This window comes from Pseudonaja textilis, chromosome 3, assembly GCF_049901715.1.
Source record: "Pseudonaja textilis isolate UNSWEBS1 chromosome 3, rPseTex1.2, whole genome shotgun sequence".
NCBI classification, from domain to species: Eukaryota; Metazoa; Chordata; class Lepidosauria; order Squamata; family Elapidae; genus Pseudonaja; species Pseudonaja textilis.
Window position 1 is genome coordinate 7,511,740 of NC_141992.1, and position 18,297 is coordinate 7,530,036.

The following is an 18,297-nucleotide window of genomic DNA, read 5'->3' on the forward strand; positions in this document are numbered from 1 at the left end:
TTGTGAGCAGCGGCAAAATAGATTATGCTACATCAGGGCCCCTGCAGGGTAGGGAGCATTTAAAGAAAATTAAAAGGCAGACATTGCTGTCCATCCAAATAGGTGAAGGTTGATGGAGAAGGGACAGTAACATCTTATACCTGATTCAAATTCTTTTAAAACATTTTAGCTCAGCCCCCTCTAGGGATTTTAACTACCACTGGCAAATAGGGGGAAACGTTGCCTCTCTCTGTGTTATTTCAAGCTTGGCCTGAAGTTCTCCAGATGTTTCATATCCTCACCTTTTTGCTTCTCTCCACTAGATTTTGGTATGAAAACCCAGGTGTGTTCACTTCAGCCCAGCTCACGCAAATCAAGCAGGGGTCCCTGGCCCGCATCATCTGTGACAACAGCGACCACATCCAGCATCTCCAGAGGGATGTCTTTCAGGTAGCCTCCTACCCTCAAGGCATGGTGGACTGCAATGAAATTCCTCAGGTGGATCTGCGCTTGTGGAAAGACTGCTGCGAAGGTGAAGAAATCCCAGCAAGGTGACACTTTTCTGGAATAGGTCCAAAAAGTGCCCTGTCAAGCTAAAATCTTTTTCTTTTTTTTAAAAAAAGCTAATTTTGTGGGGTCCTGGGTGCTCTCTGAGTTTGGTTATTTTCTTGCAGACCTTTCATTACCCAACTAGGTAACATCATCAGGGCTGCAAGGAGTGGGGATTGTGGGGAGGGGGAGGACTGTGGGTTCCTTGGTGTTTTTTGAGTTTTGATTGTTTTCTTGCAGACATTTTATTCCTCAATTAGCTTGGGAGATACGGGGGGCAGAGATTGTTACATAAAGCATGATCTGTTACCACTGTTTCTGGGGCCCTGCCCTTGGTCTCTTAAAAGTGGGAAACAATTCATATATGTTCATCCAGAGGATGGAAGCGATAGCCTGCTTCAACGTGGAGAAGAAAGGCCTGATGATATATAGTACTGGTAGCTCAGCCATGGGCTTTGTAAGAAGAAAACAAGAATGGACTTCCAGCTGAAATTCCTCCGCCTTTGGGCGAGGTCTGTGATCGTCCGTGGCTTTGCTTCGAGCTCTCCTCGTTGGAGGGCCGCAATCAAGGCCAGAACCACCCTAAAGGAGTGGTGAAGAAAGGGGGATCTCCCAACAGGTAGAGAGAGCCGCATCTCTCCTCCCTGGCATGGAAAGCCCCCTCATCTGAAGACGATGTAGCAGCAATCAAAATGGCTGCCACGAAGGCAGGGTCAGTCTGAAACCTAAGACTGTGCAGGAGTGAAGAGTTGATGGTGTGTGAACTGGGTGAAAATATTTCTGAACTTCAAAAGATAACACCAATTAAAATATCAGGAAAGAGAACTCACAAGGATTGGGAATTGGCAACGACCTAGGATTAGAAAAGAATACAAAGAACTAATTAAAAAAAAAACAAATGGAAGGGAAATAAATTAAAGGAAGATAATTTCTTAAAAGAATATTTGAAAATTGGAACTGGTGATTTTGCACAGGATTTGGCACTGGATAGGCATTATTTAAAATGCTGTAACTGACTGAGAAAAAAAAAAGAATATATAACTAATATTTGGAAATATTGGCAAATTTGACTAAAGACAAAAGGAACCGGAAAAAAAGGTGGAAAGTGAAAACTGACACAAGACCGCCACCTGCTGTTTAAAGAAAAATCGTGTAGATCCCTAAAGTCTTGTGTGACCTGTTTAAAGAGGAACTTAAAGGAAAAATAAAAGGAACTGTATTGTTAAAAGACTCCAAAAAACCGGAACATTAAACTTAAATTGGTGGAGGAATGTATGAAGATACCCCCTTGGATTATTGAAAAGGAATAGATTGATTGACTTTGGGACATAAAGATTTCAGGATATTGGACTTATAGATTGAAAAAGGACACTGGTTCAAACAAAGACTGCGGGACAATTGGATAATTGGACATAAAAAATAAAGAGAAGTGAAGTGGTGCTGGAACTTCAAGCCATAAAAGGAATGATGAACAAAAGCCTTAAGGACATTTTGAGTAAAATACAGCGCATGGAAGAAAACCTAGAAATGGAGACGCAAACTACAGAAGGAAAACAAGAAATACAGGAGGAGGAATTAAACAGAAGAGAAACCAGCAAAACAGAGCAGAGGGAACAACAAACAAAATGAAAGGATAAAAAGGAAATAAAATGCTAGTCTCCTGCCTGTCTCTCCTACATAGTGGCTGTAACAGACTCTTCCAGCACTGATGATGTTGCTTGGTTGGGTAATGAAATATCTGTAAAAAAAAAAAAAAGCTCAGAAACCAGTTGAACCCTGATAGATATTGTCTTTTATTGGATTTCTGAATGCAATGCAATTCAACCCTGAGTTACAGATATTTTATTTTAAACTAATTGTAGAAGGTGGTGATGAACGTTCCTGGAGTATAATCCTAAGGAAAATGCACGTTGATACACGCGTGTTGGGAAACTTCATTCTTTGGGACACGTGGAGGTGAATCCCCTGATGAATTTAAATTCAGCTGTCTCCCAGAGAATGGTATTTGGGGGGCATCTCTTTTCAAGGATTGCGCAGAACACAGAACAATAGGATTGGAAGGGACCGTGGTGGAGGTCTTCTGGTCCAATCCACTACAGCAATCTGGACAAACAGCGGTCCAGTCTGTTCTTCAAAACCTCCAGGGATGGAGCAGCCACAACTTCTGGAAGCAAGTTGTTCCAGATTGATCGTTTTCACTGTCAGGAAACTTCTCCTGGGTTCTAAGTTGGATCTCTCTTTAATGATCCTCTACCTGTTAATTCTTGTCCTGCCCTTCAGAACCTTTGTCGTTTTTGTTGCTCTTCTCTGCACATTTTCTACAGTCTCTACATCTTTTTTTTCGCATCAGGGTGACCAGAAGTGGATGTAGGATTCCAAGCGTGGCCCCACTAGCATCCTAAATAAGAGAATGTCTTGGAGAACATAAATATTCCTCCATTGATGTTTGGATGTAGTCCTTTCAGATATCAAATTCGTGGCCGTTTCTTATGTGTTTTGTCCAACAAAAAAATGTCAAGGGGTGTTGCTGACCTGAGATTAGCTTGTTGGAAAGAGAAGTGAACATGTGCTTTTATATAAAACCGATTTAGCTGATTCCCCTGTATCTGCTACACGCAGAGAGAATGAAGAAAGACAACAGATATGGACATGTATGAGTTTTTCAAAGGTTGTCAAATTCTTCTTCTTGCCCTAGATTGCAACACAAGGGGTCAATTAAGGGCTCTCTCGCAGCAGTTCCGAAGCAAAAGATCATCCAACTTCAGCTATCCAGAAGAAAAGCCATCCAAGGCCATCTTAGGACAACCAAGGTATCTTTCTCAGCTTCTTCTTCTTACACTTACGTAGCTAAGATTTAATGGACTCTTTTGAAAAGCTCATCCTCTGTGTGGACTTCAACTCGCAGAATCCCCCAGTCAGATGAAGCAGCCAGTTGAGAAACGTTGGACTAAGACTACCAGATGTGGTTTGAGAAATTGCAGTATAGTCTAGTGGTTATTATTTTAGTTGTTAAGGCACCAGGCTAGTAACCAGGAGATTGGAGTTCTAGTACCACCTTAGGCATGAAAGCCAGCTGAGTGACCTTGGGCTAATCCTTCTCTCTCACCCCAACCTACTTCACAGGTTGATTTTTGTAGGGAAAATAGAATGAGGAAGTAGAATTATGAATGTTGGCTGCCTTGAGCAATATATAAAAATAAGAAAGTGGGTAGAATAGAATAGAATAGAATAGAATAGAATAGAATAGAATAGAATAGAATAGAATAGAATAATTGTCCAAGTGTGATTCGACACATAAAGGATAAAAATCTAAAAATAAGATTAAAATTGCAAAGGGTTAGCATTTTCTTCAGCCCTTTCCTTCCACCTAATAGTCCTTTGGTTGCTCTAAGCAGGATATCTCTCCCCTAAGTTTACCTGAAACTCCCACACAAATACTCGCTCGCACACACCTGTGCACTCCAGCAAAGTTCTACTCTTGCTTTTATTCACTTCTTGTTAGGGTGGAGGAATCACATTTCAACCCAGAAGAAGAGCTCAGATCTTTAGTGAAGGAACTTGAACAAACTATCTTTTCTCTTCGGAAACAGGTACTGAGCGGGGGATGGGGAGATCTGGGTTATATCATCTGCTGTTTCAATGTTTTTGACATTTGTAAGGGATTATTGTTGTTGTTTCTTCTGTGAAGTCTATCCAAAACCTCTTATGGAACCTGAAGCTTCTGTAAGCCGCCCAGAGTTGCTCTGAAAAGGAGACAGGCAGCATATAAATTTAATAAATAAATAACGTTGGTAACATTTTTTATGAATAGTCTTTTATATGACTGGCTTTGCTTACCTCATGATTTGGACTAAGCAAAAACCTTGCCAATGATGATTTTCCAAATCATACCATTATATTTGTGGGACTTTAGTGATCAAATCAATCCATCAGGTTATCTCTACTGAAGCCTTTCTCAATCTTTTACTCTCTTGGTGTCTTAAACTGTACTTTCCATCATACTATAAGGCAGGCCGTTGTGGCAACGGTCTATCGTAGGAATGTCAAACTCACATCGTCACGTCTTCGTCACATGACCCATCACTTTTGCTAAACAGAGGGTGGGCATGGCCAGCATGTGATGCCTCTGGCCCGTTGGCCGGGAGTTTGACACCCCTGGTCTAGCATCTTTGAAGGACACTAAATTTAAGAATCGCTGCCACGTTCATTGCTTCCCACCTGGTACTAATCTATTAATCGCTCTCCTGATTTTCTTTGCTGCCAGGTCAATGGCTTGGAAGGTCAACTGAGAAGACACCAAAGAATCCTTGCTACCAAATGTGGCCGGCATCAAGAGAATGGAGCAAAGGAGAAAAAAAGATGACCTCATTTAGGTGCTGCTTGAGTGAGAGGACAATCTGTGGGTGAAAGAAGGAAGGCCGGTTTGCGGAATGTTTTCTGGAGCAGGGCCAAGAGCATTGGTGTCCATAGATGGGACAAATGGAGGCTCAGGAATCAAATGACTCAACTTATGCACTTCTAACACCCAGTGGTGCAATGGACATAATCGCTTCATTGATGGCATGACATCAGGATTCCTGTACTGCCATGTTGATGTCATTGTGGCTTATAAAAGACACCAGTTCTTAGGAGTACTACTTGGATTGCAAGACTCACTTCTGAGCAGCTGGTCTTTCCTAAGCCATGTACCTATCTCTGTTTCTAAAAAAAACACAATCTTGTATGATATTATTAGTGTTAAAATAGCAGAAGTACTGACAGGCAGATCCAATGATGGTCATTTTTCTGCCTGAGCTTTGTTTTCAGGGGAAAAGTTAGAAGGTCAAGGCTCCCACAAGTAAATCTTGATCCTTACTGACTTCACGGACATATCCATGTAGTTTTCTTTATATCACAATGGAGGTGGTTTGCTATGGCCTCGGGATATTTTTTTTCAGCTTTCCTGTTTAGTTTGCAGATCTGGGATTTCTTGATGGTGTCATATTAAAATGTCCAAAATATGTAACCCTGTGTAGCATTTCGATATCAGCCAAAGTCAAACTAAAGATTTCCACCTTCTGAGATACTTTCAAGTTAAGCTTGATCCCTGGTGGATTCATCCATGTTATTTTCTGGGTGATAATATGAAAGTGATTTGTGTTGGCATTGACCCATTGCAGCCTGAGTGTTATTTACTTTCCACTTAGTCCACAGCTATGGTTTTCTCTGACAGCTTCCGGTTGAAGTACTAACTAGACCTGACTTTACAATATTTAGGTTTTAATCCTAGATCACATTGCCTATATGTTGCTTCCCATTAAAGCTGAATAACAGAATGACATAGTTGTAAGGTACCTTGGTGGTCTTCTAGCTCAAGCAGAAGAACCTATACCATTTCTGCCCAATCTCTTCTTTAAACCTTCCAGCGATGGAGTGTCTACAACTTCTGAAATCAAGTTATTTCACTGATTAACAGTTCTCAATGACAGGAAATTTCTCCTTAGTTTTAGGTTCTTTCACTCCTTCATTAGATTCCATCTGTTGCTTCTTGTCCAGCCTTCAGGAACTTTGGAGGATAGATTGACTCCTTTTTCTTTGTGGCAACCCCTAGTCCTAGTAAATTAGATGCTCTTGAACATATTTCATTTTCTTTCTATGCTGCATTAGTTGAGTCTGGCAATAGGCCCAGGTTGTATTGCACAAGCAGGCCTAGAAACACCTTTCATACTTCACTTAGTAATACTCATGTTTCCTTACTTATCTCTTACTCCCAGGCTGTTTCAAGCAACTGCATGCACCTTGCAGTTACTTCTCCCTTCAAGAAAAGCCAGCTGGCTTCGAAAGAGACCATCATTCTCAATCTCAGGGTTGATTTGTCTGCATCAGATCCTGGAGATGTTTTGAGCTTTCACCTGTCTTCCAGATCTGAGGCATGTATCTCTTAAACACCAAGGATTACAAATCATGTCAACAACTTTGGACCCAGAATAATGGACTCTGAATTTGAAGGTTTGAATTCAGCTGGAGCCCTGGATGAACACCTGTTCCAAAAGATGAGCAGAGCATTGAAAACATATTGAGTATTTAAGAAACAGAGTATCCCACTGGAAAAAGTAAAAAATATTCATAACATAGTGATCAAGTGCAGAATACAGAACATCAGAATTGGGACCTTGGAGGTCTTCTAATCTAGCCCCTGTCCAAGCAGAAGACCCTATTCCAATCTGGACAAATGGGTGTCTTCTTAAAAGCCTCCAGTGGAGCAGCCACAACTCTTGAAGACAAGCTGTTCCACTGATTGGTTGGTTCTAAGTTGCTTTTCTCCTTAGTTAGTTTCCATCTATTGCTTTATTTTCTTGCTTTCTGCTGCTTTGGAAAATGGCAGCCCCTCAAACATTGGAACGTTGCTATCATGTCGCCCCAGTTCTCGTATGGATTTATAGGCTTAGCCCAGCTAGCAGCGAATTCTAGTAGACATTCTTGATATTGAAGTAAAAAGGTAGGCCTTGTTTCTTCCTAAGCTACATCTTGAAGAGAGACAAGCCCGTGAGAGAGAAAGACAGAAGATATTCCCTTATACCTCCTTTATAGACAAAAGGACAAAAAGTTAAACTATCAATAGGTCATCCCAAAATGCATTTCAAAAGGCCACTGAACTTTCTAACTTTTCTTTGAAGATGTTTCGCTTCTCATCCAAGCAGAAGAACCCTCTTGGATGAGAAGTGGTACATCTTCAAAGAAAAACCAGAAAGTCTAGTGGCCTCTTGAAAAAGCACCTTTGGGACAACTATGACCTGGAGGACTGAGAATCTCCATAGACATTTATCAATAGGTCAGGTGAAAAACACACTGCCTTGTGAAGGCACTACTGGCCTTATCTGTCTCTTTCCATTCATTTTAGCAGTCAACTCACAAGTAGAGATGTTGCCACCTCTAGCAGCTATATACTTTCTCTTCTGCAAAATGCCTGGTTCAAAGACCTCACTGCTTCTTAGCTTCAGAATGTTCTTTAAGTCCACCTAAAGGACAATCAAGCAAAGCCAACAGATGACAAAATCCAAATAATCAACCAATCATATCAAGAAAAGCTTCAACAGGTATTTAACCAGACTGAAGACTTAAGCAAAGACATAATTACTGTAAACAGGCATATATTAGAAAAAACAAGCTGGGAACATGGACTAAACCAACAATATTCCCTTCAGTTGTTGCTGACCTGTCATTCTTTAATTGTAAATACGTCAGAGCTGAATACCAAACTGGTTGGAAACTTCCCTTTGTTACATTAAGCTAGCCATGACCTAAAAAGCTGATTGAAATCTCTCCAGCTGCTTAAACTCTTTCACAAATGACATTTCTAATTTCTTTAACTCCCGGAGGTTTCTAAGATGAAGCATACTACAAAACTGCAACATTTGGGAGATTGACATCAGAACATTTATCCATACGTTGTCCTTGGATACTTCTCCAGGTTCTCACCTGCCTTCCTGTACGTCATGCCATATCACTTACAGCCTGTTGCTGCTGAGATGAGACAATTAGGAGGTGAGGCTGGAGAAATATCTGAGGCTGGGAAGATGTTCTCATGCATGTCCAGACTATATGCCACATGTCCAGCTGGAATTCACCTAGCATAGCTGTTGTGATTTTATCAAAGCTTAGGATTGTAGTTCTTCCAGAGACCTCAGGAACCCTAAATTTCATTTCAAAAATAGCTTCCATGAAGATGGGTTTTTCATGGAAAGAAGATGAGTGAAGATGAGTTTTTGATTCAGAATCACTCCAAGCACCTATATTTGAAGTGCCAGCGGAAGCAATAAGTTCTTTGTAGTAGTTTCTACTGCAGAATTATTCCATCGCTTCAGCTAGAACTGTTTTGAATCAGATTTCATGTTAAGATATCTGATGTTCTTTCATTGCATTGAGATGCTTCAGAAAATTCAGTGGTGCTATGCTACACAGATAGTCCTTGCTTCATGACCACTCATTCAGTGACAATGGCACTGAAGGAGTGGTACTTACAACTGATCCTCAAAGTCGTGGCCATCGCAGTACCTCTGCAGCCACATAATTGTGTTTCAGAAGCTCAGTGATTGGCCCACAATTCTGTCAGTTTAAAGTTGTCATGTGAACAAGCAAAATCAATGGGGAAACCAGCAGGAAGTCTGATGCAACCACGTTTGAGTTTCCGACACTCAGCAACCAGCTGACACTTCTGACCATCGCAGCATCCCATTGTCATGGGGTTCTGATTCACAGCCTTCCCTGTCAGGCTTCCAACAAGCAAAGTCAATGGGGAAGCCAGCAGGAAATTGGAAGTTATGATCACATAAGGTCCTTTGTTAATAACCCATACAGTCCTCACTGGGACTGCCACAACTGACAACCCTAAGTGGCATAGTCACATGGTTTTAAACTTATGTGTGAGTTGCTTAACAATGGAATTTTTGTTCTTAGTTAGCATCATTAAGTGAGGACATGAATTCTGTTGTAGTTCACAGTGGCCAGTATAACATATTTTAGATAGAGGTTACCTTTGGCTCTTGGGAAAAGAAATCTCCAGAGACAGTTGGTGCTAACAAGCTTGAATGTGAACATTACACTTGTTCTTTCCAAAACAAATTTTCCTGTGATATTTTGCAGAGTTTAAGGAAGACCAAGAACTTCCAAAAATTATTTTCTATTATCAGATATTTAGGATTATTGAAAAAGAGAATTCACAGAAAAACCATTTATAGGTAGAGATCAATTATCTAGCCAAATTCCAAACTCCTCAGCTATATTGTCTACAATGCACATAGGATTTTATCCTGCAGATGTTCCATTTAAAATATCCCTTTCTTCTAAACAGGCAGTTTAAATATGGATTTTTGGGGATAATTTTATAACCCTTCATGCATCTTCCTATTTTTTCCTTTTTTTCTTTGTAAAAAGCCTCAAACTTCCTTCCTATTAGAGCAGTGTATTTCAAACTCAGCCATGCTTTAAGATGTGTGGAGTTCGATTCTCAAAATCCCCCAGAGTCATGATGGTTGGGAAATTCTGGGAGTTGGAAGTCCAAGCATCTTAAGAGTTGCTGAGTTTGAAAAATATAGTGTAGGGAAGTGGTTATCAACCCACCACACTTACCATGTTGTCCCTCCTTTTTTACATGCTTTCCATTTTCCATTCTAGTTTTTGAAATCTGGAACTTGGAAAAGTAGACACTATTCTAGAGGGTGGGATCACAGTAATTGGGATAAAAAACCAATGCCCCTATTGCAGACTTATTTTCAGTTTATTTTGGGATCATCTCAAACAGGGAATTTAATTTTTTCACAGCAGACAGAGAATGGCTTGGTGTGTTCACTGAGATCTTTGTCAAACTCTGGACAGCCTTTTTAATTCCTCTGTCACGCTGCTCCTCAAGAGAACCAGGGTTTGCACTGTGATCATGCAATACACTGGTCATCATGCATCACCACAGTCCACGGATGGCTCTGGATCCAGCAGATTCTTCTTCTCAATTTTGGGAGGGGGGGAAAACTATTCATTTCTAATTTTGCTCCAGGAAATTACAAATAAAGCTGTTGTTTTCTTTCTGAACACATTTTGATCCATTTATTTCTCTTGCCTCCTTTTTCCTGGCTATGGCTTCCTCCATAAAATTCAGTATCTCTTTCTATATTATTTGGAATGTATTACTTTCCTTCACCAAACCAGCTGTCATTGCAAAATGCAAGCGTAGTCAAAATGATGTGGAAAAGAGAAAAATGTGCTAGGCTAATTTTTTTTCACCTGTTTATAGTTTTTAAGTTTCAAATTCCCAGTACTTATAAACCTTATCGCCTCTTAAAGATAAGTGAACCTTTTAAGAAGCCACCTGGAGTCTTCATATTAACACTTTGCCTTTAATAAAGCTTTCCAACCCTGAATGCGGATCACTCACAAGTTGTTCCTTGATCCATGTTAAATTTTATTTTTAGACATGTTTCTTTGGAGATTTCCCCAGTTTATTTCTGGGTTGTGGGACCTGGTTTGATTGTGTTTTCTTTCATCTTGCTTCGATAATAAGCAATTCTCTGTTTGGATTCTTGAAGATCTCTTAACACTGAGTGATCCTTTACTGACCGGCTTCATTTGAGCTGTTAGCAAGAATTCGGACTTTATTTTCAATTCCACCCCTTGGCCTCCATTCCACACATTTTCAAAATAGTTCACAGGCACACCCTAAAGTTTCTGCTTTTACCTTGTGTCATGTGTTCAAACATTCCCCATTCTGCTGCATTAAAAATTGGCAAAACTTAGCAAGGTTTCCAAAGCTGTTGTGACAAAGCTACTTTGGAGAGAGGGGTTACATCAGGCACTGAGAAGATACCCGAAAGGAAGCAACTTTGGATACTGTGGCATCTCTCTGCTTGCTGCCCATCACCCGTTTGGGTGAGATATGTTCCAGTCAAGATGGAAAGGCTGAGATGAAAGTAGTTCATACTTGGGGTATATTTACAGAGCCAGGAAGAGAAGATAAACGGGGCTGTTGCTGTTGAAAGTTGCCTTCAGCATGAACTTCTGCTATTGAAAGGGAAAGACCGATTCTGGCCCACCTTCCTAAGTAATATATTAAACTACAGCACCAGGGGTGGGATTCTACCAGTTCGCACCTATTCGCTAGAACTGGTTGTTAACATTCTAAGCAGTTCGCAGAACCAGTTACTGGCCTAATCCTGTAAGGAAGGCAGGAAGGAAACATTCTGGTGTTGCTTACAGAAACTGCCTCTCCGTTAACCCTTATTACATTCTTGGCAGGACTAGACTTCCTGTCTCTGGAACTTCTTGGAGTGTTTTTCCCCATCCTTTGCTGGTACTTTGCTTGTGTGGAGTGACCATTCAAAGTTACAATGGCACTGAAAAAAGGGACTTATGACCTTTTTTCACACTTATGACTGTTGCAGCATCCCCACAGTCATGAGAGGCCAGGCGGGGAGATGCATGCTTCCATGTGAGTGATATTGAGTTGGCCACACCCAGCCAATAACATGATCACCAAGCTAGGTCCACCCAGTCACATTACCACCAAAGCCACACCCACCACCTGCCAAGCAATACCACAGAACCGGTTGTTAAAATTTTTGAATCCCACCCATGTACAGCACCATTGATTGACTGAATTAAATTTGTGATGATTATATAAGAAAGTACAATTGAATACTGTTGCTCTCATATTCCTTGCACAATTTGCAAGATATGGACTCATTTACAGGAAAAATGTGATCATGCAAAACACTTAATAACGTTTTCCATTTTCCACTCATTTTTGAAATCTGGGACTTGGAAAAGTAGACACTATTCTAGGGAGTGACCACAATAATTGGGAGAAAAAACCCACTCCCTTATTGCAGACTTATTTTCAGTTTATTTTGGGATCATCTCAAGAAGGGAATTAATTTTTTTCACAGCAGACATGCAATGGCTCAGTGTGTTTCATTGAAATCTTCATCAAACTCTGGACCTTTTTAATTCCTCTGTCACAATTGCTCCTCAAAAAAGCAGTTTGCATTTGATCATTCAATAAACTGGTCATCATGCACCATCACAGTCCACAGATGGCTCTGGATCCAGCAGATTCTCCTTCTCAATTTTGGGAGGTGGGGTACTCTATTGGTTTCTATTTTTTGCTGCCAGCTTGCTGTCACCTGCAAATCTGATGAGTTCACCTTATATCCCATCTAAATTATTTATGAAGATGTTGAAATGTACTGGCCTAAGGCAGAACTGTGGGGAACTCCACTACTTATTTCCCTCCAGATAGGTATAATTTCATTAAGGACTGCATGTTGAATGTGGTTTGTCTGTCAGTTGTGAATCCATCTGGCATTGAAGCTGTCTAACCCAAGAATGAAATAAGATTTGTCTGGCTTATTCAGTGCTTAAAAGCCAATTACAGGTAGTAAGATGATCTTGTCATGTGTTCAAACGTTCCACCTTCTGTTGCATTAAAAATAGTAATTGGCAAAACTTAGCAAGGTGTCTAAAGCTGGATGACAAAGCTACTTTGGAGAGAGGGGTTACATCTGGCACTGAGAAGATACCTGAAAGGAAGCAGCTTTAGATACTGTGGCATACATCTGGCTTTCTCTGCTTGCTGCCTAACACCCGTTTGGGAGAGATATGCTCCAGCCAAGACGGAAAGGCTGAGATGAAAGTAGTTCATACTTGGGGTAAGTTTACAAAGCCAGGAAGAGAAGATAAAAGCGGGTTGCTGTAGAAGGTTAACTTCAGCATGAACTTCTACTACTGAAAGGGAAAGACCAACTCTGGCCCACCTTCCTAGGTAATATATTAAACCACAGCACCATTGACTGACTGAATTAAATTTGTGATGATTATATAAGAATGTACAATTGAATACCGTTGCTCACATTCCTTGCACAATTTGCAAGATGTGGACTCATTTACAGGAAAAATATGATCATGCAAAACACTTAATTTGTAATATAATTCAAATTAAACTATGAGGTATGATACAGAACAGCAAAAGTGCTAAACAAACCATAAGATTAAAGGAGATAGTAAAATGTTCCTTTATTTAACAATAATAAAACACTAGTAAAATTGAACCAATGTTAACTGTGGCTACTATTTACTGACTAGTAAAGGAAAGAACAGTAAAACATTTCAGAAGTTTATATACCCTGGAATATTTGAATTGATACAGTCCTTCCTCACGTTGACACATACAATTTGAGATGGCAATAAAGTGTAAGAATCCATACACCTGCCTTTTTAGATGTAATTAGGTCAGTAATAAATATTCAAGGAGTTTCTCATACCTTGAGAAACCTTAGAGCATTTCATCCAGAACTAAACTGATTTTGCTGTTACTGAAACATGTTAGCCATGCTCTATCCATTTATAAGATTCCTCTACCATGTAGATTCTTATCATTTTCAATTTCATTATACACCTGTTGTACATTGACAATAAACTTTTGATTGATTGAACCTCATGTGTCAACGATGATCCATTCTAGGACTTCGGTTGCAACCCAATTTAGTCACAAAAAGAAGTGAGACAGACTGCACATATGCCTACAATTCTGTGCATGAGCAGAAGCGGAAATCACCGTGGCAGGAAAAATCACCACGGCTGTATTTGATCAGCACCAGAGATTCTGCTCGCCACCAGAAGCAACTATTTTCCCAAAATTTTGGTTGTCACCTGATTTGGTCAGAAGCATTTGTACCCGAGGTTCCATTGTAGTTTTGGATATTTCCATTTGTTTTAAAGGATTTTTCCCACTCCGTACATTTCTAAATTTTCTTCTCTATGACAGATTGAATCCTAGTGAATCATGATTGATCCCTTGATATCAGTCAATAAAACGCTTTCCTCATTTCAGGCATTTATAGTAGTTTTCCCCGGAATGAATGAGTTGATGCCTATTAAGGCTGTTTTTCCGACTGAAGGTCTTTCCACAGTCCAGGCATTTACAGAGGATTTTTCCCAAGTGGATTCTTTGATGTGTATAAAGGTTTCTCAGCCAACTGAACTTCTTTCCACATCCCTGGCATTTATAAGGTTTTTCTCCGGAGTGGGTTATTTGATGTTCATGGAGGGGTCCATTCTGAGTAGAGCTCTAATATAAGAACCAATCTGGTAGTCCAAACCTTCCATTTTCTTTACCATAGAGTCTTGTAACATCTTCAATTTTATTCTCACTTTTTCCTTGCCAAATAACTATCAAAATGAATTTATTCAAATCATCAAAGAATTTCAATTTTTGTAGGTGCTGTTTGGAACAAGAACAGTAATGTTGGTAGGATATTCATTTTCACCGTAGCAATCCTTCTTAGCACTGATGTAGGTTTTTCCAAATCTAATTTTATTTGCTTAAGTAGTTTTATATGTCTTCTTTCATCATTGCACATCTGTCTGTTAAGAAAGTTAAATACTTGAGAATATACTTAACTATTTGAATGGTTTATATGATGTTTATAAAGATTTCTTCTGATACTAAAACTCTTTCCACACTCCATGAATTTATATGTTTTTTTTCTCTGGTGTGAATTCTTTGATGAATATTAAAATTTCCCTTCTCATTGAAGCTCATTCCACATTCAGGGCAGTTATATGGTATTTCTCCGGTGTGAATTATTTGATGATTATCAAGAGTTCTCTTCACAGCAAAGCTCTTTCCACATTCCAGACATGTATATGGTTTTTCTCCAGTGTGAATTCTTTGATGTAGACGGAGGTGTCCACCCTGAGTAAAGCTCTTTCCACACTCCATGCATTTATAAGGTTTTTCACCAGTGTGAATTCTTTGATGTTCATCAAAAATTCTCCTATCAGCAAAGCTCTTTCCACATTCCAGACATTGATATGGTTTTTCTCCAGTGTGAATTTTTTGATGATAACGGAGGTGTCCACTCTGAGTAAAGCTCTTTCCACACTCCATGCATTTATAAGGTTTTTCTCCAGTGTGAATTCTTCGATGATCATCAAGAATTCTCCTCTCAGAGAAGCTTTTTCCACATTCCAGACATTGATATGGTTTTTCTCCAGTGTGAATTCTTTGATGATGACGGAGATGTCCACTCTGACTAAAGCTCTTTCCACACTCCAGGCATTTATAAGGTTTTTCTCCAATGTGAATTCTTTGATGTTGACGGAGATTTCCATCCTGACAAAAGCTCTTTCCACACTCCAGGCATTTGTAAGGTTTTTCTCCAGTGTGAATTCTTTGATGATTATCAAGACCTCTCCTCACAGTGAAGCTCTTTCCACATTCGAGACACTGATATGGATTTTCTCCTGTGTGAATTCTTTGATGTTGACGGAGGTTTCCACCCTGACTAAAGCTCTTTCCGCACTCCATGCATTTATAAGGTTTTTCTCCAATGTGAATTCTTTGATGTTGACGGAGGTTTCCATCCTGACTAAAGCTCTTTCCACACTCCAGACATTTGTAAGGTTTTTCTCCTGTGTGAATTCTTTGATGATTATCAAGACCTCTCCTCACAGTGAAGCTCTTTCCACATTCCAAGCATTGATATGGTTTTTCTCCTGTGTGAATTCTTTGATGTTGACGGAGGTTTCCACTCCGAGTAAAGCTCTTTCCACACTCCAAGCATGTATACGGTTTTTCTCCAGTGTGAATTCTTTGATGCAGATGGAGGTGTCCACTCTGAGTAAAGCTCTTTCCACCCTTCATGCATTTATAAGGTTTTTCACCAGTGTGGATTCTTTGATGATCATCAAGAATTTTCCTCTCAGCAAACGTCTTTCCACATTCCAGACATTGATATGGTTTTTCTCCAGTGTGAATTCTTTGATAATGAGGGAGATGTCCACTCTGACTAAAACTCTTTCCACACTCCAGGCATTTGTAAGGTTTTTCTCCTGTGTGAATTTTTTGATGAATATCAAGACCTCTCCTCACAGTGAAGCTCTTTCCACATTCCAGACACTGATATGGATTTTCTCCTGTGTGAATTATTTGATGTTGAGGGAGGTTTCCACCCTGACTAAAGCTCTTTCCACACTCCAGGCATTTGTAACATTTTTCTCCTGTGTGAATTCTTCCATCATTATCAAGAGTTCTCCTCTCAGCAAAGGTCTTTCCACACTCCATGCATTTATAAGGTTTTTCTCCAATGTGAATTCTTTGATGATAATACAGAGTCCCCCTCACAGCGAAGCTCCTTCCACACTCCAGGCACTTATATGGTTTTTCTCCTGAATGGGTTCTCAGGTGGTTTTGAAGCTGCTGGTTTGTTTTGAAGGATCTTCCACATTTTGTACATTCGTGTTTCTTTTCTCTCCAGTTTTGGGTTTTTCTTCTTCGGGGATTCCCGCGTTTTCCGTCCGGGCTGAAGGACTCTCCGCGCTCCGGGAGCATCTCGCGGGCTCCGCTTGTTCCCGCCTTTCCCTCTTTCTCTCCGGTTCTCCCTCCGGGTATCGCCCTTTCACCGGGTCCTTTTCGGCTCCGCCTCATCCCGGTTTGCGGACGGCTCTTCTGCAGCCGTGCAGCGCCCGGGATTTTCTTCCCGCCGCCGCCGCCTCCCGGGGAAGGCGCGCCTGAGGTGAGCAGGGCTGCTCCGCGAGGCCGCGCCTCTCCTCTCGGGCGGCGCGTTCTTCCTCCGCAGGGCTCGTCCGTCCTCCTGAAAGAGCGAAGGGGGAGGAAGAGAGGAACGTCAGGAGAGAGGAGTCCCAAGCCCGCCCGGGGAAGGAGGCCGAAGCCGCTTCCTCTCACGGGCCTTTCAGTCAGGTTGGAGAACGACAAATCCTTCCGCCCCGCCTTTCAGGCCGGGTCTCGAGCTCCCCGTCAGCTTCCCTCCCTCCTTCCCTGCCCGGGAATCTTAAAGCGTTTCCTGCGCCCTACCTGCATCGGGCGCCCTCCGGCCAGTCCTCGCACTTACGTTCGCAATATCTTCCCAGCCACGTCATTCAAATCCGGTATGCATTATTCATGAGGGCTGCAACAACCCCCCCCCAGTCACGTGATCTGATCACCTCCCAGCCAAGCAAAGTCCACAGGGAAAGCTGGATTGGCTTAACCGCTGAGTGACTCCTTTAAAAACTGCAAGCATTTGCTTAAAAAAGAAATCATGTGTACGGAGACGTCATGGTTGTCTCAAAGGTGCTTTTTTTTCAAGAGGCAGCTGGGCTTTCTGGTTTTTCTTTGAACTTACGTTTTGCTTCTCATCCAAGAAGCTTCTTCAGTTCTGACTGGATGGGGGAGGGGGGGATTTATTATTTATAAATGCTTCCAAGCATCTTGGATGAGAAAGGAAAGATATATTCAAAGAAAAAACATAAAGTCCAGTTGCGTCTTAAAAAAAGAACCTTTGGGTTAACAAAGAAAGGGTGAGAAATTGGGGTGACTCACTTAACAAATGCATTGCTTAGCAATGGAAATTCTGGCACCAACTGTTTCAAGGACTACCTGGATGGATGGATGGATGGATGGATGGATGGATGGATGGATAGATAGATAGATAGATAGATAGATAGATGATAGAATAGAATAGAATAAATAGGTAGGTAGATAGACAGACAGACAGACTGACTGACAGACAGACAGATAGCAAATGAATGTATATATTGCACACAGAAACTACATATTTCTGCTCCACAGGTGAATCTTTTCTGACACCATTGGGATCGCCATCTTAACTTTTTTTGACCACCCCATATGAGTAAACCTGCTGCTTTCTTCTTACTTTGCTTCAACTTGTGCTGATGAATGACTGCAATAATTTTTTCATTTTATTTCCTTCAGTCTGAAGTTTGTCTTTAAATACAGGTAGTTCTCAACTTATAACCACAAAAATTCTGTTGCTAAACAAGACAGTTTTAAAGTGAGTTTTGCCCCATTTTATGACATTTCCTGCCATTGTTGTTAAGTGTTGTTAATAATACAGTGAATCTGGCTTCCCCTCTGACTTTGCTTTAAAGAAGGACACAAAAGGGGATCACATGACTCCAGGACATTGCATCCGTCACAAATAGGAATCAGTTGCCAAGCGTTTGAATTTTGATCACATTTCCAAGGGAATGCTGCGATGGTCATAACTGTGAAAAACGGACGCAAGTCCCTTTTTTCAATGCCCTTGTAACTTCAAATGGTCACCAAGTGAGTTGTTGTAACTCACGGAATATCCATATCATGCTTGCTCTATGGCTGAAGAGGGTGGCCATCAAAGCTTCAAATTCAGGATTTTAAGTGTCAAACTGTCAAAAGTGTCCTCTCCTCCCTTTCCCTCCATTTCTCTCATTCTTTTTGCTGCATAGAGTAATTGTGCCATT

The 18,297-nt window shown here is 40.8% G+C and overlaps 2 protein-coding genes across 5 annotated transcripts in view; one reads left to right on the plus strand and one right to left on the minus strand.

Moving 5' to 3' along the window:
- The window catches only part of LOC113434286 (peroxidasin homolog), a 99,390-nt gene extending 93,857 nt beyond the window's left edge, over positions 1-5,533 (plus strand). For 2 of the 4 annotated variants that reach the window (XM_026697357.2, XM_087928874.1), the window contains 4 exons: positions 303-511; positions 3,224-3,338; positions 4,031-4,118; positions 4,793-5,533. In XM_026697357.2, coding sequence (XP_026553142.2) covers positions 303-511; positions 3,224-3,338; positions 4,031-4,118; positions 4,793-4,891 — 511 coding nt within the window. In that variant the 3' untranslated portion in view covers positions 4,892-5,533. Of the gene's footprint in view, positions 1-302; positions 512-3,223; positions 3,339-4,030; positions 4,119-4,792 lie in introns of those variants that run through there. The other 2 variants (XR_015742671.1, XM_087928873.1) reach the window with 2 other exon arrangements.
- Positions 5,534-13,043: 7,510 nt separating this feature from the next.
- On the minus strand, positions 13,044-16,990 carry LOC113434287 (uncharacterized). The gene is given in 3 exon segments (XM_087928885.1): positions 13,044-14,537; positions 14,540-16,649; positions 16,871-16,990. Coding segments are annotated over 3 exon segments (2,262 nt in total). The 5' UTR covers positions 16,936-16,990; the 3' UTR covers positions 13,044-14,450.
- Positions 16,991-18,297: the final 1,307 nt, after the last annotated feature.